General features: G+C 43.1%; 1 protein-coding gene across 2 annotated transcripts in view; it reads right to left on the reverse strand.

The window, feature by feature from the left end:
• Positions 1-930: 930 nt before the first annotated feature.
• Positions 931-26136, reverse strand: part of pex2 (peroxisomal biogenesis factor 2) — a 53322-nt gene continuing 28116 nt past the window's right edge. The window contains exons 1-3 of one of the 2 annotated variants that reach the window (XM_078398722.1): positions 8879-8895; positions 6691-6820; positions 931-3497 (exon numbers count right to left, since the gene is read on the reverse strand). In XM_078398722.1, the coding sequence (XP_078254848.1) occupies positions 2572-3480 (909 nt within the window). In that variant the 5' untranslated portion in view covers positions 3481-3497; positions 6691-6820; positions 8879-8895 and the 3' untranslated portion in view covers positions 931-2571. Of the gene's footprint in view, positions 3498-6690; positions 6821-8878; positions 8896-26136 lie in introns of those variants that run through there. The other variant, XM_078398721.1, reaches the window with a different exon arrangement.

Raw genomic sequence — 26136 nt, forward strand, 5'->3', positions numbered from 1 at the left:
CCTCACCCCCTCCCCTGGGTTGCAGACAGCCCCACTCTCAGCCCGGGTCTGTTTCTGTCCCAGTTTCAGCGGGAGGTCACCCCACCCCACACCGCAGAGTGAAGGAGCAGCCGGCGGTGGGTGGGCACGGTTCCCCATGGCTCGGCTCTCAATAACAATCCACATCCACCCAAAATCTCTGTGCTTGAGACTCTTGTGTCCCGCCCATCTCACGTATCAGATCAACGGGTTCACGTGCAGCACTTTGGTCAACGTGGGTTGTTTTTAAATGTGCTATACAAATAAAATTGACTTGACTTGACTTGCACCTCCTCCAACCTCATCTACTGTAGCTGCTGTTCCAGGCGTGGACTCCTGTAAATCGGCGAGACCAAGAGCAGGTTCGGCGATCGTTTCACTGATCATCTCCACTCAGTCCGCCTAAACCTACCTGATCTCCCAGTTGCTCAACACTTTAACTCCCCCTCCCATTCCCACACTGACCTTTCTGCCCTCCATTATCAGAGTGAGACCCAGTGCAAATTGGAGGAACAGCACCTCATATTTCGCTTGGGCAGCTTACACCCCAGCGGTATGAACATTGATTTCTTTAACTTCAAGTAACCCTTGCTTTTCCTCTCTCTTCATCCCCTCACCTTCCCAATTCCCCGAAGTCTTACTGTCTCCGACTACATTTTTATCTCTGTACCACCCACTCCCTCGTCATCAGTCCGAAGAAGAGTCTCAACACGAAACGTCACCCATTCCTTCTCTCCAGAGATGCTGCCTGTTCCGCTGAGTTACTCCAGCATTTTGTGTCTATCTTGGATACTTTATAACTTTTATTTCAATATATATTTTCCTGATCAATGTAACGAACATTACTTTTCAATAAAGGAAAAACTAAGAAATAATATACTGAATTATTATGGTTTAATTGTTGGACATCATCTATATATAGCAGGATTAGCACAGTAAAGTACACTGATGAGGAAAGGGATAAGGAAATAACAGGCTGATTATCTTTTGATTATTTTCAAAAAAGTAATGCAGCAAATGGTATTTCACTGCATTAATGCAATAGTTTTTCTTTTCTCACAGTTTATTACCGTCACCTTTCTCTAACTCAATTTAGTAAAATTCTAACCTACTGAATAGCTGCAATGAAATTGGTTCCTTGGAAAACTGATGAATCACATTGCCAGTGACCGGAAATAAAAGCTGTTGTTTACCATGATTTTTTATGCAATACATTTTATGATATAAAAGTATATGATATAAGATACAAAGATGCAACACAGAAGTGGCAATAGTACTGTTCTAAAATAACAAATACATTTACTGATTCATCCCAATAGTGAAAAAATAGTAAATGGTTCAATTTCTGTGGCAGTAATTTATAATATTTTCTTTCAGTAAACGATCATTACTATTCTCAGCTTAATATAACAAACATATACATAATTGATTATATTATTAATTCTATACATTTTCTAATTACACACACAAATTTACATCCAAATAAATTTAGTTTTCCTTCAGATATCAAAAGTTGTTAAAGAGTTGGTGATGGCTTAAAAAAAAATTAAAATTCACTCTTTATTTATAATTTATTTACTAAAACTTTAGTTAAAAAGTTAAAAAAGGAAAAGCTGGGAGAATGTTTTTGAAGAATTGCCGAGACATTAATTACTCTAGCGGATATCATAACAGATACAAAATAGGTATAATAAAGTCGTAATATTTGAAAATCTGAGCTTTTAAAAAGAATAGAAATATAACAGCTATTTGAGCCGAAGATAGGTACAAAATTCCATCAAAATTAATATTCATTTGTGGTTTGTTATATCAAGTAGATGGGCTAATATCATCAAAAATCAACTTACTTCAAGGCTTTGCTATTAATTCTAAATTACAGAAATTCTTAATAACAGGGAAAATAAATCAACAAGTCAGCCAGTATCAGGTGTCAGATTGATGATCTAGTTATGAGCAGTTGGTTAGATGGTTCAAGAACCTGAAATGGACCAAAGCAAACCAATTTAATCTTCTGAAGGGGTTTAAGACCCTCATGTTATCCAGATTATACAATCATCTAACATAAGCCTTCCATTACTGTCTTGGAGAACTTAACAAACTCTTTAATATGAAGGAAATCCTTCACCTACCACATGAAGCAACAACAGTATCCTGTACTCCAGGGACCACAATACTGAGCTGTTAGTCCAAATACCTTCAATTGTCATCAGCAAAAGGCTGGCCATGGAATCATCCAAAGACCTCATCATCAAAACGTTATTCAAGTCAGCGGACAAAGAGAATGACACCTGGAAGTTCTAGAGATCACAGTTTCAGCTGAAGAACCAGCCACCCGGAGCAAACATGCACTCAAGTGAAGCAGAAGTATTGGAGATATTAAAGAAGGAGCTGGTTATATATAACACAGGGAAGTAGACAGTAACCTTAAAAACGTGAGCAAGTTGGAGAGAGTAGAAGTTCAAGAAATGGGCGGACTTGTCCTGCAATAATGCATTGAGACATCATCCAAGATAATGTGTTAAAATTCCAAAATTGGATTTAAGCAAATTTACATTAGATTAATTGGTGAATGTTTGATATCAAAGGTTCAATATTATGTATTTCTGTGCTACATTTTGGACAAGTGAAGTCAGCATCAGATAAGTAATTACTTTGAATACAATAATAACAAAAAACATGCTTACAACCGATTATATGAGGCATAGTTGGCCAATCACCACAAATGGCACATTCTTTACAGTGGATTGATAGTGTGCCGTCATCATGTTGGAGACGACCTACTGGAAGGAACCACGATGAAACAACTACTTTCAGTTTTCTGGTATTAATCAGTGGCAGAAGAAATGTTAAGAATTCAGCAAATCCATGCCATAACAGTTCGCGATTCATATATTCAAAGCCAACTTGGCGAACACCTTGCGGTCTGCAGAAAACAGCTCTGATTCCTAGAAGTCGTTCTGGAAAGGTAGCAAATCTACCCTTCTGAAGAAAGATGAGAAAATTCAGTAGTCCAGCAACGTTTAAAAGTCCAGTTATAAAAGTAATGGAATATTTAAATTTATGGATAACCGACTCAGGGGAACGATTACTAAATAAATCATGGGCTCTCTCTTGCAGCCATTTCCCTCCAATGGTGCATAACGCATACCATAGCTTTTGACGTTTACTCATTGGATTGTACTTTTGTCCCTGGGATAAGTCATTTTTATATCTGATGTTCAAAAGTGCCTGGCCAACTGTTGCATTTTGAGAATAGATGGTAAATCTCCATAGTAAACATTGCAGAAATGCTCTCAGTTCAGGTTCAAGGTTTGTAAGCAAGCCAGGTTTAAAACATTGGAAACACTGGGCAAATTGGGACCAAATGAGCTGTTCCAAGGCTCTATCCAGTTCAAATGCATCTAGCTGGCTTATTCTTAAAACTGGAGTTAGGGTATCCAAATTGTCTTCCATGGAATCCATATTCCCATAAATGGTATCTAGTGAAAATAGAAACAAAGAAGAGATGAAAATTTAATTATTTACTATTATTTGAAACAGAAACTTCATTTGTCCAGGTACAAAGACTAATGCCAATGAATAGTCATAAACAAAATGTAATATAAACAATCGTAAAGTTGAAAATGATGTAAGAAATAAGTCACTTGGTAAGTAATGTGTGAGTAAGTCACAAAGAGTTTTCCTTTTTTTGGAGTGGTGGTTGAATGAAGAGTGTATAAGACATTAGAAGTTGAAAATGTACATCAGTGCGCTTTAATTAATTAAGATTGGTAGAATGTGTTAATTTTTTCAAATCACATTTTGTCTGATGTTTTCATTTTAAATTGTGTTCATTTTTTTTACTAAACTACACTTGAAACTAAATGGTAAGAAAGTAATTAATGAAATAAATTCAGTTTCAAATCCCCTCCCCCAATTATTACCTTAAATGGGTGGATAGCTAAGTGTATTTCAAACCCATGACGCTTCCCAGAAACCGAATACAGAAGTAATTGGTGGAAAACCGCGACCACTCATGACGACCAATTGCTATGCATCAGTAATGATAGCAAACAAACCTAATAAAAAATATTTATTTAGAGATCTACCAAAATTATCCAATGATGATGGTTTTATATAGCTCCTTCACATATCCGTTCAATTGTGCAAAACTGCTTTATAAATACTTTGAACTGCAGTCAACATTGTAACAGAAGAAACATATCAGGCAATGCAGACATGACAAACTCCCAGAACCAGCAGTATAATATGGATGAGATGAACTGTTTAATTAACCAACGTTTAGTGAGGGATAAATATTGGCCAGGCTACCCAGTATAACTTCTGTACTCTTTAGTTATATACATTCACTTCTAAGTAGACGGAATCTTAATTCGGCATCTCATCTAAAACAGGGCTTTAGTTTAACATCTAATCTAAAAACCAACATCTCTGACTGTCCGACACCCAGCCTTGATGAACATTGTTTTTTTTAATCAACCGATGATTTTAAGATTAGTCATAGCTTTACAAAATATTTGATTACTATCTAGATTTTTATCTTGCATGTAAAATTGAAGAAAAAAAATTGCTGCACTTATAGTACAGTACACAAATACCAGAAATTCAATTTAATAGGAGTCAGTTATCAGCAGCATAAGATTTGATTCCCACTGAATATCCATGTGATATGGCAATATAAATTCCATTACTGGGACAGCCAAATATATAATTACTTAATTTAAAACACTTTCTTCACCGTATGTTCTTGATACAAATACTTTTAAAGAACATTCTTGGCTAACCATTTACTTTGGAGAAAGTTGTCGAGCAAGATAATTCAAACCATAACACAAAAAAACGACATCGTTAGTTTTTGTCAATATGCCAAAAGTTCTCGCACTTAGAAACTGATTAATTGCCTAAAACTAATTAACAGCTTTGTGATATTTATTCAGGAAGTTATAAGGCATTTTCTAAAAGTTATGTACTTTAAATGGGACTTAATTGTGGGAAAATCCTACATTTAACAATGATCTTGATTTTATATATCATTATTAAGGGTAATAATCCTAACTGTTTCAGGGGGGTAAACAAAAACATGCATGAAAGAAGATAATCAAGATGGATGAGAAAAAAGCTGGGTCAAAGGGACGAATTCCAAAGATAACCATAATGGAGGAGATGGATTTGGAGCGTTAGAAACAATTCGGGTCTGTATTCTGAAGTGAGCCTAAACAGTTGGAAGCAATGTTTTGACTTAAAATAGAAGGATGAGTGACACACATGTTCTAAAAAACAAGAAAGGAGGATATGAAAAAATATTCTGTTTGAAATGTGATAGGGATTCAGTCAGAGGGATTTAAGCATTAGGACGAGAAATGTTAAGTGTGTGAGCAAATGTAGATGATGGGTGGAAGAGGTAAAAATGGGTTAAGAGATTAATATTATTGCAGAATAACGCTTGCTTTTCTCATATGACCATTTTTCAAAGGTCATAGAAACATAGAAAATAGGTGCAGGAGGCGGCCATTCGGCCCTTCAAGCCAGCACTGCCATTCATTGTGATCATGGCTGATCGTCCACAATCAATAACCCGTGCCTGCCTTCTCCCCATATCCCTTGATTCCACTAGCCCCCTAAAGTTCTATCTAACTCTCTCATAAAGTCATGCAGGATGTTTTAATGTCCATATAAAAGAAGAGATCTCTGACAACGCAGCTCAAATATTCAAATCCTTGGAGTGAAATTTGTGTTCAATGAACTGAAGTTGGATCTTTTAAATTTCGTTCAGGGGTATTAATAGTGAATCCAGAGGTATCTGAACAGGAAACAAGGATGACACCCAGCCTTATTCACTAATACTCATACATCTCCATCCATAAAGCTAATCCAGATTAATTTAACAAAAAAGATTTACTCGTCATCACGAATCAAATGCTTGCTATTGGCAAAACTATAAATGAAACTCATATTTAAGCTATTGTGGAAGATATGATAAGCTACGAGAAAGGTAGCAGAGTGGTGCAGCAGTAGTGTTGCTGCCTTACAGTGCCAAAGACCCGAGTTCGATCCTAACTATGGGTGCTGTCTATATAGAGTTTGAATGTTCTCCCTGTGACTGTGTGGGTTTTCTCCAGGTGTTCTGGTTTTCTCCCACATTCGAAAGACATGGGTTTCTGTAAATTGTCCCTAGTGTGAAGGATAGAACTGGTGTATGGATGATTACTGGTTGGCGTCGACCCGGTAGATCGAAGACAGTGTTTGCATGCTGTTTCTCTAAACTACACTAGGATAATCTAATTTACCAATCATTTAATGCTATGGATTTTTTTATGTTGTGGTATTTACCTTTAGTTGTTAAATGGTATTGGCATTATTGGGCTAAGACTAAATCAGTACCATGATGAAGAAATAAATATATACACTCTTAGGCTAAGATTTCAACTAGTATCACAGAAATTGTATTGTAAAGGTTTGAAATAATTGATGAGATAGAGGTAAAATTTACTGTTCAGTCCATATCTATGAAGCAAGGAACCAATTATTGAAATGAACCATTCAATTAAATTCTCCTGATATGAAATTCAAAATGCGGTATAATTATTACATTTAACAATTTGAAATAATATAACACATCTAAATAAAGGTGTTATGGAGCCTCTAGGATTTTTAGCAGATGAAATTGCTTACCAAGCTATTGAAGCACAGAATGTCAATGAAATGGATTTTGTGGTGCAGGAGAGTCGAGGGAGAAAGTTTCTAGACAATAAGCAGCACCCAAGCCAATGGCGGTGATGAGAAACTCGAATGAATGAGAACGCTAGGAAGGAAGAAAGGCAATTAGAGGCTTCATGGGTTTAAATTTAACCCATAAACATAATCAATGCAACTTCAATGAAGCCTAAAGTCACCATTGTGTTTTATTTGCTTTGGGTCAAGTTGGGTAGCCAGACTTTACAAGGGAGAAGGGTCTCTATCCAAAACGTCACCCATTCTTTCTCTCCAGAGATGCTGCCTGTCCGGTTGAGTTATTCTAGCATTTTGTGTCTACCTTCTACAAGGAAGACACATATTTAGAAAGGAAACAGTTTTCTATTTTACCTACTTCTCTTCCAGCTACTTACAGGCATTTACTTCGGTAGATTTTCTTTATAAAGAGCTGTTCCTGTCAACTCCAACATAAGCTCATGGACTTGTAATTGTTTTTTACCAGACTCGACCCAAGCTTGACATACATATCCAGGACTTTTTGGTTTTGGGTTAGGCAGTTAGGCTTGAGTTTGTAATTAGTATTAAATTTCAATTAGTATTAAATCTTCGAAATTGTATATATTCGAATCCTCAAGCAATCATCAGATTGGATTGCAAGCTGCAAGTGCATTTTTTAAAAAGGTAAACATAAGACAGCTTGCTTCAAATGTTCAGGGGTCTTATTAAAATCCTTGCAATTCATGCACAACCAAGTGACCTATGTTCACTAAAATCTTGTTGCTAAAACCTTTGGCAACAACAAAAAAGTTACTTATCAATACTTAATCTTCCAGAACAATAAAAAACCATGTTTGGCAATAATCGTTAATTAAGTATTCTCCCACATTATACTGAATAATTATCCACAAATTCCATGAATGACCGAAGGACTGATATTAAATTTACTTACTATTCCACAACACAAGACAGCATTCATACAGGGTGCCTCGTTTTCTTTTTGATCTTGTGCTTCTATAGCAAAAAGAAGATTCCCGAGAGACTGGTTCTGATCCACAATCTTTTTGTTTGCAGGCCATTTATAAACCAGCAAAGAGAGTTAAAGTATTTGAATGCTTCCATGTGGAATACAACCGCAATTTCAGAAAGGTGTAAGTAAATACAATCAAGGAAAGAATTATTAGATTGCTTATTGTGTGTTACTTCGAGCTAGATTCATCACTTGCTACTATGGAAAAGTAATTGAATATTTTATGGCCTTTAAGTATCCATGTAATTGTTGCAGAAATTAGCAGCACAATTGCCAAGATCACCTCATTCCATGGGTCTGTACCTTTAGAAAATCTCTTTTTCCCTTCCCAGAAGTACAACTACAGTTATTTTGGAATTAAATCGGTTTTTGGTAAAATAAAATCCCCGACTGGTTTAATGATTTATCATCAAAATAAAATTTTCAGAATGTTTCAGCAACTCTGAAGTAGAATTGTACACCTTATGTAATCCACACAAAGCAAATACCATATTTGTGGATTTCTATGTTATTTATATATCTGCATTTCTAAGCTGTAGTAACTACAAGCTCCAGCAGCAACACTGATCTTTAAAATATATATGTATTTTAAAACCCATATTAATTATAACAGTAATTCACTGTGGGAACAGGAACTTCCCCAGATATATTTTTCCCTCAATGCAGTTATTGAGTAGTTTACAAATTATGAATTAATACATTTTATTTGGGAGCATATTATTGACAGAAACCTATCAATGGTAATGTGGCTATTGTCAGGAGCTTGTCAATATTAATGTAGTTATGATTTAGAGATCACACAGATGTACGGCAGTCAGAACGACGTTTCCCACAGGCTTCTATCAATAGCTACATTTCTATTGACAAGCTCCCAGGATGTACTTGGGGATCTATTACCATCAGAGTTTTCTGTCAATAGTTTTTCCTTTAAAAAAAACGCATTTAAATTTTCAAAGCTTCAAGCTTTGGAAAAGTCAGTTTTCTGACATTTTGTAGGTCTTTCACAATATTCAAACGACATATACAACCAGTAATTTCAGCAGATTTAAGCAGGAAAAATAAGCACTTCTTGAGGTTATTGATGGTATTAAGCCAAGGATATGTTACAGAAACGACACTGCCCAGATAGACACTGCTCACCATCCAAACAAATTCCATCAATTCCATGTGTAGGAAGGATCTGCAGATGCTGGTTTATACTGAAGATAAACACAAAATGCTGGAGTAACTCAGCGGGATAGGCAGCCACCTTGATTTTGAGGAGGAAACAAACAATAAAGAGGCATTCTCGAAATTGTGTCAAATATTATTGTGATATAAAATGTTCCTAAGTTATAGGAGTAGAATTAGGCCATTCAGCCCATCGAGTCCACCCCGCCATTCAATCATGGCTGCCTCCCAATCTCATTTACCTGCCTTCTCCCCATAAACGGGAATTAACGGGACAGAAAGCTCACAAAGCAATAGGAGAGAATGGCCAAGTGTAATAGCAATTGATGTGGAAGCTGAGATGAGCAAAGGATTAAAAGTACTATATATGAATGCGTAAAGTATAAAAAGTAAAGTGGATGAGCTTGAGGCTCAGTTAGAGATTGGTAGATATGACATTGTGGGGATTACAGAGATGTGGCTATAGATCAGGACTGGGAACTGAATATTCAGGGTTATATGTCCTAAAGAAAGGACAGTCAGGTGGGCAGAGGAGGTGGGGTAGCTCTGTTGGTGAGGGATGGAATTCAGTCCCTTGTGAGGGGTGACATTGGGACTGACGTTGTAGAGTCACTGTGGATAGAGTTGAGGAATTGTAAAGGTAAGAAGACAGTAATGGGAGTTATCTACAGACCCCCAAACAGTAGCCTGGATATCGGGTGTAAGTTGCAGCAGATGTTAAAATTGGCATGTAACAAAGGTAATGTCACTGTAGTTATGGGGGATTTCAAAATGCAGGTAGACTGGGAAAATCAGGTTGGTTCTGGACCCCAAGAAAGGGAGTTTGTAGAGTGCGTCTGAGATGGATTCTTAGAGCAGCTTGTACTAGAGTCTACCAGAGAGAAGGCAATTCTAGATTTAGTGTTGTCCAATGAACCAGATTTAAGAAGGGAGCCCAAGGTAAAGGAACTGGTTGGAGGTAGAGGTAATATGATTAGTTTTAATCTGCAATTTGAGAGGGAAAAGGTTAACCAGGAATGTCAGTGTTGCAGTTGAACAAATGGGACTATGAAGGCATGAGAGAGGAGCTGGCCAAGGTCGAATGGAAAAAGATCCTAGCAGGAATGACAGTGGAACAGCGATGGCAGGGATTTCTGGGCATAATCCAGAGGATGCAGGATCATTTCATTCCAAAGTGGAAGAAAGATTCTAAGGAGAGTAATACAGAGAATACAGAGCCTTTATTTGTCATTCGGTACCGAGGTACCGAGCAAAATTACGTTACCAGCAGTCACACAAAAAAAAGAAACACAAGACACATAACCCCAACACAAACATCCATCAGTGACTCCAAACACCCCCTCACTGTGATGGAGGCAACAAAACTTCCGCTCTCTTCCCCACGCCCAAGTCCCCGCGGCCAAGCCGCACCGGGCGCTGAAACATCCCGCGGCCGAGCCGGGCGATGGAAGGCCCCGCGGCAACCGTGGGTGACAAGGGAAGTTAGAGATGGAATAAAACTAAAAGAAAAGATGTGTAAGACAGCAAAGAGTAGCGGGAAGCCAGAGGAGTGGGCAACTTTCAAAGGACAGCAGAAGATATCAAAAAGGGCAATACAGGCTGAAAAGATGCGGTACGAAGCGAAGCTGGCCAAGAATATAAAGAAGGACAGCAAAAGCTTCTTTAGGTATGTTAAGAGAAAAAGATTAGCAAAGACAAATGTGGGTCCCTTGAAGGCCAAAACAGGTGAGATTATTATGGGTAACAAGCAAATGGCAGAAGAGTTGAACAGGTACAGGATCTATCTTCACTAAGGAAGACACAAACAATCTCCCAGATATACTAGTGACAGAGGATCAAGGAAGACAGAGGAACTGAAAGAAATTTGCATTAAACGAGAAATAGTATTGGGTAGACTGATGGGACTGAAGGAGGATAAATCCCCAGGGCTTGATGGTCTGCATCTCAGGGTACTCAAGGAGTGGATCAAGAAATCGTGGATGCAATGGTGATAATTTTCCAATGTTCAATAGATTCAGGATCAGTTCCTGTGGATTGGAGGGTAGCTAATACTATCCCACTTTTCAAGAAAGGAGCGAGAGAGAAAACGGGGAATTATAGACCAGTTAGCCTGATATCAGTGGTGGGGAAGATGCTGGAGTCAATTATTAAAGAGGTAATAATGGCGCATTTGGATAGCGGAAAAAGGATTGGTCCAAGTCAGCATGGATTTATGAAGGGGAAATCCTGCTTGACTAATCTTCTGGAATTTTTTGAGGATGTGACAACAAAAATGGATGAAGGAGAGCCAGTGGATGTAGTGCATCTAGACTTTCAGAAAGCCTTTGATAAGGTCCCACATGGGAGATTGGTGAGCAAAATTAGAGCACATGGTATTGGGGGTAGGGTATTGACATGGATAGAGAATTGGTTGGCAGACAGGAAGCAAAGAGTAGGAATAAACTGGTCCTTTTCTGAATGGCAGGCAGTGGAGAGTGGAGTGCAGCAAGGCTCGGTGCTGGGGCTGCAACTATTTACAATATATATTAATGATTTGGATGATGGTATTAGAAGTAACACTAGCAAGTTTGCAGATGACACAAAGCTGGGTGGCAGTGTGAGCTGTGAAGAGGATGTTAGGAGGTTGTAGGGTGACTTGGACAGGTTGAGTGAGTGGGCAGATGCATGGCAGATGCAGTATAATGTAGATAAATGTGATGTTATCCACTTTGGCGGCAAAAATAAGGAAGCAGATTATTATCTCAATGGTGTCAGATTAGGTAAAGGGGAAGTGCAACGAGACCTTGGTGTCCTTGTACACCAGTCACTGAAAGTAAGCGTGCAGGTACAGCAGACAGTGAAGAAATCTAATGGAACGTTGACCTTCATAACGAGAGGATTTGAGTACAGGAGCAAAAAGGTCCTGCAGTTGTATAGGGCCCTGTTGAAACCACATCTGGAGTATTGTGTGCAGTTTTGGGTCTCCTAATTTGAGGAAGGACGTCCTTGCTATTGAGGCAGTGCAGCGTAGGTTCACGAGGTTAATCCCTGGGATGGAGGGACTGTCATATGAGGAAAGATTGGAAAGACTAAGCTTGCATTCACTGGAGTTTAGAACGATGAGAGGGGATCTTATAGAGACGTATAAAATTATAAAAGGACTAGACAAGCTAGCTGTAGGAAAAAATGTTCCCAATGTTGGGGGAGTCCAGAACCAGGGGACACAGTCTAAGAATAAAGGGGAGGCCATTTAAAACTGAGGTGAGAAGAATTTTTTTCACCCAGAGTTGTTACTTTGTGGAATTCTCTGCCACACAAGGTAGTGGAGGCCAATTCACTGGCTGAATTTAAAAGAGAGTTAGATAGAGCTCTAGGAGCTAGTGGAATCAAGGGATATGGGGAGAAGGCTGGCACAGGTTACTGATTGTAGATGATTGGCCATGATCACAATGAATGGCAGTGCTGGCTCGAAGGGCCATACGGCCTCCTCCTGCACCCATTTTCTATGTTTCAAACCTTGACCCCCATTCTAATCAAGAATTTGTCTATCTCGGCCTTAAAAATATCCACTGACTTTGCCTCCATAGCCCTCTGTGGCAATGAGTTCCACAGATTAACTACCCTCTGACTAAGGAAGTTCCTCCAAACCCCCATTCTAAAAGAACGCCCTTTAATGCTGAGGATCCGACATCTAGTCCTAGACTCTCCCACCAGTGGAAACGTCCTTTCCACATCCACAATGCATTTCATTATTCAATGAGGTCCCTCCTCAACCTTCAAAACTCCAGTGAGTAGAGGCCCAGTGCTATTAAACACTCATCGTATGCTAACCTACTCATTCCTGGAGTATGAATTTAGGGACTGCTTTTTTCAATTCAGATTCCAGCAAAGGTCATTTTAAAAGTGACCTCCTGTTTTCAATCATTGGTTAAATATGGGTTTTAACAGACTTGCAATATTGCAATACTTTAATTTTATTGATGCAATGAGCATGATCACTCCATGAAATTTTACATTGTAATAGATAAAAAACTGTAAATAGCTGATTCCCAACATTGATCCTTCCAGTATTTCCATAATTTCTTCAATAGTTAAATGCCGTAAATGCCAAAATATTCTGCTTACTCCAAATATTTTCTGTTTATTCACTAATCCTTCACAAATAAGAACCCTAATTGCAAGAGATCTCATTTTGTACAACTTTGTGGCAACTTACTGAATACCTTCTGAAAATTCAGATACATCCTGTCCATTGGACTCCTTTGACTACCTTACCGTATGCATTCTTGAAAACAAATCTGCAAAAGGATTTTAATTGCATAACATATGAACTTTGTCCAATTAAATTGTGATTTTCTAAGTGATCTTCACTGATATGACATAACCACTGCAACCATCCACATGAACCAGGCTTCTCTCCAACTCTATTTAAATACCAAATACCTGCCCCAACGAGATCCACTTCATTATACCTGTCTATGTACAGAAATGCAAACCTCAACTTTCCCAATGGGTCTGACTCTATTCTGCAGCCTTGTGGCTCAAGGGAGTTGTTAAAACTTTCACAACCCATACACTTTTATTTCACGAGTGCTTTTGAACTGGTACATTTCTCAGAACAGAATTTAGGAATCATTATCTTCACATTTCTAACACTGACTGGTCTCTCAATATAAATGTTTTCCTTTTAAACTAAGTGAAGCATCATTGCTACTCATAGATGTTAACAAGCATAGGTAGTTGTTTCTGTGACGATTCCACAGCCATTAACCCAGATTTTGCATTAATAAGCTCCTTGTGTTGACCTTCATTTCCTTGTGCAATGGAGAATAACAACAGAATTTTCTTGTTAAAAGTTTAATTTAGAAACCCTAAATTTGCTGTCAGTGATTCTTCATATCTTATTAAGGTGAACTGTTTACAGTCTTCTCAGGTACAATCAAGCTGAAATCAGATGAACTAATATGAAATTAAGCTTTTGGCAAATAAAAGGTCTGACTGTAAAATGTTTTGTAATGGTGTGTTCAGTTATCAACCATAAAAATAAAAAATAAATTGCATTTATTGTTATTTCCTTACATGGATATCTCAAAACGGGATCCAAAATAACTTATATTTTAATCATTAGAGTACTCCACTCTTTAATTACCATTAATTACCATTTTGAATTACTTGAAGCTTGATTTCCAGTCTGTGTGTTTGGATGCCGAGGCAGCTTAAGAGGCCGCGAAGTGTATTCTTCAACTGACAACCAACTGTTCTCTGAAATAGGACATATCCCATTGCAGAGGTCATTAAATCCTGCAGTGTTTATTTCTGGTCAGTGTGAAATGTAGCAGTTTACCAACGACTATAAATCAGCCAAGCATTGAACATTTTTAGCAGAGAGAAAAAAAAGAATGCTGGAGTAACTCAATGGGTCAGGCAGCATCTCTGGAAGACATGGATAGGCAATGTTTCAGGTCAGGATCCTTCTTCAGACTAATTTTATGGGGGGGGGGGGGGAGAGGGTGGGAACATCCAGAGACACCTGAGAAAAGAGCTGAGGGGTAGACAAGGCCTAACAAGGGATAGATACCGATAAAGGTGTGGGAGAGGGGATTGGGAAGGTTTGCGGATGACACGAAGCTGGGTGGCAGTGTTAGCTGCGAGGAGGATGCTAGGAAGCTGCAGAGTGACTTGGATAGATTAGGAGAATGGGCAAATGCATGGCAGATGCAATATAATGTGGATAAATGTGAGGTTATCCATTTTGGCGGCAAGAACAGGAAAGCAGAGTATTACCTGAATGGTGGCCAATTAGGAAAAGGGGAGATGCAACGTGACCTGGGTGTCATGGTGCACCAGTCATTGAAAGCAAGCGTGCAGGTGCAGCAGGCAGTGAAGAAAGCGAATGGTATGTTAGCATTCATAGCAAGAGGATTTGAGTATAGGAGCAGGGAGGTTCTGCTGCAGTTGTACGGGGCCTTGGTGAGACCGCACCTGGAGTATTGTGTACAGTTTTGGTCTCCTAATCTGAGGAAAGACATTCTAGCCTTAGAGGGAGTACAGAGAAAGGAACACCAGATTGATCCCTGGGATGGCAGGACTTTCATATGAAGAAAGACTGGATAGACTAGGCTTATACTCGCTGGAATTTAGAAGACTGAGGGGGGATCTTATTGAAACATATAAAATTCTTAAGGGGTTGGAGAGGCTAGATGCGGGAAGATTGTTCCCGATGTTGGGGAAGTCCAGAACCAGGGGTCACAGCTTAAGGATAAGGGGGAAGTCTTTTAGGACCGAGATGAGAAAACATTTCTTTACACAGAGAGTGGTGAGTCTGTGGAATTCTCTGCCACAGAAGGTAGTTGAGGCCAGTTCATTGGCTATATTTAAGAGGGAGTTAGATGGCTAGAGGGATCAGGGGGTATGGAGAGAAGGCAGGTAGATACATGTTACTGAGCTGGATGATCAGCCATGATCATATTGAATGGCGGTGCAGGCTCGAAGGGCCGAATGGCCTACTCCTGCACCTATTTTCTATGTTTCTATGTTTATTGGCAGATGGGTGGACGAAGGCAAGAGATGAGATGAAGGGGGTGAGATAAAGAGAGAATAGGAATGAATTGTGAAGCTAGAGAAAGGGAGCAGAATAGTGGGAAAATTTGGTTCACATTCGGGCACAGGAAAGAGAGGGGGGAAACAAGGAGGTGGGTTGCTACCTAAAATTGGAGAATTCAAAGTTCATACCACTGGGTACTATACCCAAGCGGGATATGAGGTGCAGTTCCTGGAGTTTGCATGTGGCCTCATTCTGCTTATGGAGGAGGCCCAGGACTGAAAAGTCAGTATGGGAATGAGCAGTAGAGACTTGGCCTTATTCTTTTCTTTCACATGAAAATTCTTTTTTTTTTTATTGCATTTTTTTAGATAGCGTCAATCTATTCACATACACTTTTTGATCTGCTCATTTCCTTTTGGGAATTTGTCTATTCTATGCAAGGATGATCCTTTATAATTGAATTATATTAAAATTATATTTGCAATGGTAACCCTTGGATGTTTTCACTTTAATCCATATTCATTCAGGTGACACTAGATCTGAATGTCTTCCCTCCTGAAGTTTGACCTGACCATGTCTTTAAAGGCATTCCACCTTGCAGTTAGTTTTGTTATATCACTCCATTGCACATTTCCAGTATTTACACTAAAATTGCATACATGTTTATACAAAAGTTGTCTGCTTTGATTACAAGAATTCAACAAGAGCTTGAAGACCAAGTCTATTTGCGCATGCAATAATTAAAGTAAATTGCATCTACTAATCTGAAATACAAAAAAATGTAATAACTTTTTAATTCTCCGTCCAAGTTAAAATATCAAAGTTTCCAAATTCTGCTTGTTGCAATAAAAGTGAAAGGAATTGAATATCAACTAACAGATGTCCTTGTCAAGAGCCAAAATTAATTTATATAATCTGGTTATTAGAATACCAGAATAATGACAAAATCTGGAACAGTAACAAAATACAGCAACATTTAAAAGTGGAGTAAAAGTGGATATATTTATTGTAATGAATAATATGTATGCTTTCTATATGAAGGCTAGGAGTGAGTAGCTCAACTGGGAATGGAGGTTTCAAAATATTTGTTTAAGAAAAAATAATAGCTGAATCCTATTACTATAATTTTCTCAAGTATCGTCACTATTTCACAGCAATACTCTGGAGAGTCTGAAAATTGATAATGTTCTCACTATTTTCTCCAGGTGGAAAATATTATACAAATTATCTGGCTGGAGGCAAATTGTGCTATTACCCATGCAAACCTTAGTAGAACACAATTCTGGTCTTAGAAAATTACTATCACTTTTTTCCTGCTCACAACTAACAAGGCATTTCATGGGTAAAAGAAAATTGACAAAAAATTGTCAGAACTGCTTCCTGACATAGTCTGAAGAATAGTCTCGACCAGAAACGTCACCCATTCCTTCTCTCCAGAGATGCTGCCTGTCCCGCTGAGTTACTCCAGCTTTTTGTATCTATCCTGGAATATATTAATTGCTTCTAACAACTTTAGATTCAAACTTTAAACAATGTCTGGCCTCTAGCCAATTTAAAGGCATTTAAGAGAAAACTGATTTCAATGCTCAACATGAATAATGGGACCAGTGGGCCAGGAAAATGAACCTGAGCATTTCAAGATTTTAACGGAGATGGAAGACTAAGTGACTGGTTGGAAAATGTTAAATAACTTTGAAAGAATAGAGAAAACAAACATAGAAGTAATCTGTTCACAGTAAAAATAAATGGGCATTTCTTTAAATAACTTTAGTTTCTGTACTGCAATCCCTGTATAAACCATTTCGCATTTCAAAATTCCCCATTCTTATGTTCTTGTTACTTAAACAACACAAATCCTATGTTGCAAACCTTATAACTCAACCACTTTTGTTTGTTCTCTCCCAAATAGATTATATTTTCAATGTTTTCCCGCTCTTTATGATAATATTGCTTTCTCTAATACCTCAATGCTACTTATCCTGAGCTACAGTGAATTAGTTGAAAAGGTTCAGTAAAAGTACTACAAAGGGTAAGCAAAATCCGAGTTAAGTACAAGTGTATAGGAATAGTACAATGCAACAATATACAGGAGTCGCCATGTTTTGACACAATTTTTCAAGATTCAAGCCTGAAAGTTGTATTAAACGTAGAGTTCCTAACTTTGCCATAAAGACCCGTTGTCCTGGTGGCATTGCATGGTCAGCCTGGACAAGCAAAGTTGTCGGTGTCCTCCACCGCTGCGTGCTGTTGCAGGCGTGTGCGATCCACACACTCAGCCTCTTGGAGCACGCCCAATTCAATTGGCCTTTGGCTGCTGCTGGGCCCTTAGCGGCCCACTTCACCGACGTTTCGATCCAAAGTCATTGACCCGCAAAACGTCGTTCCTTCCCTCACCCGGCCACCGTTCAGTCTTCGTGCCCTGGGGGCGCTTTCTGCAGCTGACCTCGTAGCATCCAGAGCGTTTTGAGGGCGCAAGAGGGAAGACCCCAATCCGTTTACCGGCACCTTTGTTTCCCTGTATCTGCCGCCGCTGCCAACTTGAATCTTAACTTTTGCAGTTGACCGCCTCTGGCAATCCGGCACTGGCCGCTGCTCTCTCTTCACCCTTCTCTCTGGTATGAGCAGGACTCAGCTGGTTGCCTCTAGGGGGCAGGTTTCTTGGTTTCGTAGCAGTGGGTGAGCCAGTGCTGCTGCAGAGGGAAGGCGAGGCACGACCTCCAATACTTAATCAATTATGGCTTTCATTCAGCACCATCTTTGTTCCAATATTCACAATCTTGCACTCATTTGCATTGTCTGTTTTTTGCATTTCTCTTCCTAAGCCTCCCTGCGACTACATCTTTTTTCAGCTCTCAAACTGCTCCATCAAAATCTCTCCAAGCAATCATTCTGGTTCCGGATATCTTTTACCTGCTCAGTATTTGGTCACAACCACAGTCCGAAAATTATCTTGGTATGTACTCTGACCTAAATTAAATTATTTTAATTTATAAATTTCAAATTGCTGATACTATGAATCTCAAAATTTAGGTTTTGGTTCATTATTGTCACATGTACCAAGGTACAATGAAAAGCTTTGTTTTGCATGCTATCCAAACAGATCAGATATACCACACACAGATACAATCAGTTCAAACTCAAGTACAATAGATAGAGCAAAGGGGAAATTATACAGTGCAGAATATAGTTCTCAGCATTGTAGTGCAGCAGTTCCTTAGACAAAGTCCAATGTCCTCAATGGGACAGAGGTGAATGGAACAGTACCAGAGCTTACAGAAGGACCATTCAGAAGACTGACAATGGTGGGGAAGAAGCTGTTCCCGAGTCTGAAGGTGCATGCTTTCAAGCTTCCAGATGGGAGCAGGGAAAAGCAGGAATGACCAGGGATAAACAAGCTTTTGATCATATTAGCTGCTTTTTCAAGGCTAGTGAAGTGTAGAGGCGTCAATGGTGGGAAGTCTGTGGGTGTGATGGACTGGGTTATATTAAAAAACTGCGATTTTTGGGGGTTTTGGGCAAAGTTGTTCCAAGGCAAGCCGTGATGCAACCCGACAATATGGTTTCCATGGTGCGTCTGTAGAAGTTTGTAAGTTACTGGAGACAAGCCAAATTTCCTCAATCTCCTCAAACATTTAGACATTTAAAGGAGAGATTAGGGAAAGGAGGCAAAGTGCACAGATCAGCACCAAGAACAAAGGCTCCTGGTGAGACACAGTAAGATGACCCTGTATTTAAAAAACCAATTATGAAATAAAATAAAAAATTCAGTTATCAATCAATTCATTCATATACTATGTTGAAAATGTGCTCTACTCCCTTCTTTACATAGCCGAGACCAAGCGCAGACTAGCTGACTGTGCGCTCGGTCTGTCATGACCTGCCAAATCCCCCAGTTGCTAACCATTTTAACTCCCCTACTTACACTGACTTTTCTGTCCTTAGCCTCCTTTATTGCCACGCACAAACTGGAGGAACAGGACCTCATATTCCGCTTGATAACTTGCAAGCCAACGGTATAAACACTGAATCTTCCAATTTCAAGTAATGCAATCCCTACTCCCCTCTTTCTCATACGGTGCCCGCACCCATCTATTTCTCCCACCCTCTTTAGTCACCTTCCTTCGTATCCTTATCTCCCATTCCCAAGCCCTCCATTTTTCTATAATCACCTCTCTTTCCCTTCCTGCCTGTTCCCTTTTACCCATGTTTTCAAGAGAGTTAGATTTAACTCTTAGGGCTAACGGAATCAAGGGGTATGGGGAAAAAGCAGAAATGGGGTACTGATTTTGGATGATCAGTCACGATCATGTTGAATGGCGATGCTGGCTCAAAGGGCCAAATGGCCTACTCCTGCACCTATTTTCTATCCCTCCCTCTGACTTTACTTTTCACTTCTCTTCTTGTCCCCTTATCAGACATCCTCTCTGACAGACACCAGTTCATCTCCATTAACAACTGTAAATCCCCCACCGCTCCCCTCCCCCAAGGTGTCCCCCAAGGCTCAGTCCTTGGCCCCCTCCTCTTCATCCTCTACCTGTTCCCCCTTGGTCAATTAATCCGCCGTCATGGTCTCAACTTCCACTGCTTCGCTGATGATATCCAGCTCCTCATCTCCACCAAATCAATCTCCTCCACCACACACTCTACACTGACAAACTGCATTACTGAAATAAAATCTTGGCTTCAATCAAACTTCCTCAAACTCAATTGCAACAAATCTGAAATCATTATCATTGGTCCAAAAATGCTCACCAAATCCACCCAAAACTTCATCCTCAACATTGATGGTCTCCCAGTATCCACCTCACCTCACATCCGGAATCTTGGAATCATCCTTGATCAAACCCTCTCCTTTGACAAACACATCAAACACATCACAAAGACAGCCTTCTTCCACCTCAAAAACATTGCCCGTCTCCGTCCATCCCTCTCCTCCACAGCTGCAGAAACCCTCATCCACGCCTTCATCACCTCCCGTCTAGACTACTGCAACAGCCTCCTCTATGGCGCACCCTCAAAAATCATCAATAAACTTCAATACATTCAAAACTCCGCTGCCCGTCTACTCACACACACCTCGATCCGTGACCATATCACCCCCGTCCTTTATAAACTCCACTGGCTCCCCATCCCCCAGAGAATCCAGTACAAAATCCTCCTCATAACCTACAAAGCCCTCCATAACCTGGCCCCATCCTACCTGACCGACCTCCTCCACAGGCACACTCCCACCTGCACCCTCCGCTCTGCCGCTGCCAATCTCCTATCCCCCCACATCCGGACTAAACTCAGATCCTGGGGGGACAGGGCTTTCTCCATCGCTGCTCCCACCCTATGGAACTCACTACCCCAAACCGTTAGAGACTCCCCCACACTCACCATATCGCTGAAGTCTCACCTGTTCAGTACTGCCTTCAACCACTGAAGATCACCTCACCTTCTGTCTCCTTTCTCTGTTCATTTATTTATTTACTTATTTATCTATTTATTCATTTCCCCTATGTTCTCAAAATCTCTGTAAAGCGTCTTTGAGTATATGAAAAGCGCTATATAAATAAAATGTATTATTATTATTATTATTATCTTTGTGTCTCATTTTCATCTCTTGCCTTACTCCACCCATCTGCCGATCAACCCCCCCTATCTTTCCAGTCGCTACTTCTCTCAGATCAATCCTCACCCAAAACATCGTCTGTCCATTTCCCACCACAGATGCTACCTGACCCTCACCACTTTGTTTTTATTTGGTTAAAAATGTCTAATGTTTGCATAATTATCTATTATTTTTAAGAAAATAAACTTTGATGTCATCACTTACATAATTCACCCAAAATTGTAAGGTTAATAATATTGATAGACACAAAATGCTGGAGTAACTCAGCGGGACAGGCAGCATCTCTGGGGAGAAGGAAAGAGGGATGTTTCGGGTCGAGACCCTTCTTCAGACTGAGAGGCAGGGGAGAGGGAGATTACAGATATGGAAGGGTAAGGTGCGAAAACGACAGATCAAAGCAGACGGTGATCAAGAAAATGTTGAATGGTTCATTGTTGGCTGAGGGGAAGCCGACAATGAGGCATAAAAACATAAAAATTATTCAGGAGGACAGTGAACTAGTCGGAGAACTGGGGTGGGGGAGAGATGGAGAGAGAGGGAGGGAACGCAATAGTTACTTGAAGTTAGATAATAAGTTAGACAAGCGAAATATGAGGAGCTGTTCCTCTAATTTGGGCTGGGCCTCACTCCTGACAGTGGTGATGGAGGCCCAGGACCGAAAGGTCGGTGTGGGAATGGGAGGGGGAGTTTAAGTGTTTAACAACCGGGTGATCGCTGTTGATATCTATCTATATACTACTAAAACTCTGCGGTCCAACATTCCGTATGTATGTGTGTATGTGTGTATATACGGAAGATTCCGAAGAATTTCTGTCCATAACTTACAAACCCTATTCCTCCCAGACGGTACACCAAAGCGCTACGATTTTTGTACCGCCATATTCACCATTAACCTGGGCAACTATTGTAAGTACTTTCGTTCAAATTGAAGCTACCTTTTTAAAGCTAGAGAGATATTAAAGTTTAAATTTTCATTTCTAACACTTTTCTTGAAGGGGCCAAACCCTACTCCTCCCAGACGGTACACCAAAGCGCTACGATTTTTGTACCGCCGTATTCACCATTAACATGGGCAACTATTGTAAGTACTTTCGTTCAAATTGAAGCTACCTTTTTAAAGCTAGAGAGATATTAAAGTTAAAATTTTTCATTTCTAACCCTTTTCTTGAAGGGGCTTCAGCGCGTGATGTCACAATGGCACCCGTGCACCAATGAGAGATCAGCTCGCGATGGACAAGCGGCTGCTATTGGGTGTTTACTACTTTAAATTTACATAATTTTTTTTCTGACCTTTTTTTTCAAGGTCTTCAGCTTGTGACGTCACAATGCTTGTGTGAGATGGTTGCAACATTGTTGCGAAAAGCAACTGCCAGTTTTTTAAAGTTGTGCGAGTCACTTAACATACACAGATCAGCATGGGGCCCCTATTCCCTCCCTCCCCCCCCCTTCCCCCCTCAACCCCTTCCTCCCCACTCCTTCCCACCTCCACCCCACCTCCCTCCCCCCCTTCCCCCTCCCCTCCCCCCTCCCTCCCCCTCCACACCTCCCTCCCTCCCCCTTCCCTCCCTCCCCTCCTCCCGGTTACAATGGAAACCCTACGAGGACGGGCCCAACGGGGAAAGAGGGGTACTGGGAAAAGGGGAGGTCCCCCTCCCTCCCCTTCCCCCTCCCCTCCCTCCCTACCCCTCTCCCTCCCCCCTCCCCCCCTCCCTCCCCCTCTCCCTCCCCCCTCCCCCCCCTTTCCCCCTCCCCTCCCCCCTCCCTCCCCCTCCCCTCCCTCCACACCTCCCTCCTCCCTCCCTCCCCCTTCCCTCCCTCCCCTCCTCCCGGTTACAATGGAAACCCTACGAGGACGGGCCCAACGGGGAAAGAGGGGTACTGGGAAAAGGGGAGGTCCCCCTCACTCCCCCCTTCCCCATCCCATCCCCCCTCCCTCCCCTCTCCCGCCCCCTTCCCCCCCTCCCCTTCCCCCCTCCCTCCCCTCCTCCCTCCACACCTTCCTCCTCCCTCCCTCCCCTTCCCTCCCTCCCATCCTCCCAATGCTTGTGTGAGATGGTTGCAACATTGTTTCGAAAAGCAGCTGACAGAAGCACTAAGTAGCCGCGAATGTTTCAAAACCAGCACTTAACCGCGAATGTTTTTTAAAAAAGCACTTAACTGCGAATGTTTCAAAACAAGCAATTAAAAAGCACTTATTTTTTTTAAAGTGTTTTTTTTTATTCCAAGAGAATGGGGGGGGGGGTCTGAGAATGGGGACTGGGGAGGGGGACAACAGGGGTCGTTGCGGTGGGGGCTTGGTGGTGGGGGAAAGAGGGGTACTGGGAAAAGGGGAGGTCCCACTTCCCCCCTCAACCTCTTCCTCCCCCCTCCTTCGCACCTCCATCCCCACTCTCTCCCTCCTCAATCCCAACCTCCATCACCACTCAGCCCCTAACTCACCCGTCCCTCCTTCCCTCCATCCGACCCTCCCCCACTCCCTCCCCCCCTCCCTCCACCCTTCCACCCCTCTCCCCCTCCCCCCTCCTTCCACCCTCCCTCCCCCCCCCTCCCGGTTACAATGGAAACCCTACGGGGACGGGCCCAACGGGGAAAGAGGGGTACTGGGAAAAGGGGAGGTCCCCCTCCCTCCCCCCTCCCTCCACCCTTCCCCCTCCCCTCCCCCTCCCCTCTCCCTCCCCCTCCCTCCCCCTCCCCCCTACCCCCCTCCCTCCCCTCCCCCCTCCCTCCCCTCCCCTCCTCCCTCCACACCTCCCTCCTCCCTCCCTCCCCCTTCCCGCCCTCCCCTCCTCCCGGTTACAATGGAAACCCTACGAGGACGGGCCCAACGGGGAAAGAGGGGTACTGGGAAAAGGGGAGGTCCCCCTCCCTCCCTCCCCCCTACCCACCTCCCTCCCCTCTCCCTCCCCCCCTACCCTCCTCCCTTCCCCCCTCCCCCCTCCCATCCCCCCCTCTCCCCCCTCCCTCCCCCCACCCCCCTCCCTCCCCTCTCCCTCCCCCCTCCCCCCCTCCCCTCCCCCCCTCCCTCCCCCTTCCCTCCCCCAACCCTCCCCCTTTCCTCCCATCCCGGTTACAATGGAAACCCTACGAGGACGGGCCCAACGGGCCCACTCGGTCTAGTCTATCTATCTATCTATCTATATACTACTAAAACTCTGCGGTCCAACATTCCGTATGTATGTATGTATATGTGTATGTACGGAAGATTCCGAAGAATTTCTGTCCATAACTTACAAACCCTACTCCTCCCTGAAGGTACACCAAAGCGCTACGATTTTTGTACCGCCATATTCACCATTAACGTGGGCAACTATTGTAAGTACTTTCGTTCAAATTGAAGTTACCTTTTTAAAGCTAGAGAGATATTAAAGTTTAAATTTTCATTTCTAACCCTTTTCTTGAAGGGGCTTCAGCGCGTGATGTCACAATGGCACCCGTGCACCAATCAGAGATCAGCTCGGTTTTAAATTTACATCTTCAGCTTGTGACGTCACAATGCTTGTGTGAGATTGTTGCAACATTGTTGCGAAAGGCAACTGCCAGTTTTTTAAAGTTGTGCAAGTCACTTAACATACACAGATCAGCATGGGGCCCCTATTCCCTCCCTCCCCCCCCCTTCTCCCCTCAACCCCTTCCTCCCCACTCCTTCCCACCTCCATCCCCACTCCCTCCCCCCCTCCCTCCCCCCTCAATCCCAACCTCCATCACCACTCAGCCCCTAACTCCCCCCCTCCCTCCTTCCCTCCATCCCACCCTCCCCCACTCCCTCCCCCCTCCCTCCACCATTCCATCCCTCTCCCCCTCCCCCCTCCTTCCACCCTCCCTCCCCCCCTCCCGGTTACAATGGAAACTATACGGGGACGGGCCCAACGGGGAAAGAGGGGTACTGGGAAAAGGGGAGGTCCCACTTCCCCCCTCAACCCCTTCCTCCCCCCTCCTTCCCACCTCAATCCCCACTCCCTCCCCCCTCCCTCCCCCCTCAATCCCAACCTCCATCACCACTCAGCCCCTAACTCCCCCGCTCCCTCCTTCCCTCCATCCCACCCTCCCCCACTCCCTCCCCCCTCCCTCCACCATTCCATCCCTCTCCCCCTCCCCCCTCCTTCCACCCTCCCTCCCCCCTCCCGGTTACAATGGAAACCCTACGGGGACGGGCCCAACGGGGAAAGAGGGGTACTGGGAAAAGGGGAGGTCCCCCTTCCCCCCTCAACCGCTTCATCCCCCCTCCTTCCCACCTCCATCCCCACTCCCTCCCCCCCTCCTCCCCAACTCCCTCCCCCCTAACTCCCCCCTCCCTCCTTCCCTCCATCCCTCCCTCCCCCAATCCCTCCCCCTCCCTCCACCCTTCCATCCCTCTCCCCCTCCCCCCTCCTTCCACCCTCTCTCCCCCCTCCCGGTTACAATTGAAACCCTACGAGGACGGGCCCAACGGGGAAAGAGGGGTACTGGGAAAAGGGGAGGTCCCCCTCACTACCCCCTTCCCCCTCCCCTCCCCCCTTCCCCTCCCTCCCCCTCCCCCCTCCCTCCCCTCCCCCTCCCTCCCCTCCCCTCCTCCCTCCACCCCTCCCTCCTCCCTCCCTCCCCCTTCCCTCCCTCCCCTCCTCACGGTTACAATGGAAACCCTACGAGGACGGGCCCAACGGGGAAAGAGGGGTACTGGGAAAAGGGGAGATCCCCCTCCCTCCCCCTTCCCCCCTCTCCCCCTTACCTCCCCCCCTCCCTCCCCTCTCCCTCCCTCCTCCCCCCTTCCCCCCTCCCCCCCTCCCCTCCCCCTCCCCTCCTCCCTCCACACCTCCCTCCTCCCTCCCTCCCTCCCCCTTCCCTCCCTCCCCTCCTCCCGGTTACAATGGAAACCCTACGAGGACGGGCCCAATGGTGAAAGAGGGGTACTGGGAAAATGGGAGGTTCCCCTCCCTCCCCCCTCCCTCCCTTCTCCCTCCCCCCCTCCCTCCCCCTCCCCTTCCCCCCTCCCTCCCCTTCCCCCCTCCCCCCTCCCTACCCCTCCCCCCTACCCCCTTCCCTCCCCTCTCCCTCCTCCCTTCCCCCCTCCCCTCCCCCTCCCCTCCCCCTCCCCTCCCCCCTCCACACCTCCCT

Source organism: Rhinoraja longicauda, chromosome 4 (genome assembly GCF_053455715.1).
Source record: "Rhinoraja longicauda isolate Sanriku21f chromosome 4, sRhiLon1.1, whole genome shotgun sequence".
NCBI classification, from domain to species: domain Eukaryota; kingdom Metazoa; phylum Chordata; class Chondrichthyes; order Rajiformes; family Arhynchobatidae; genus Rhinoraja; species Rhinoraja longicauda.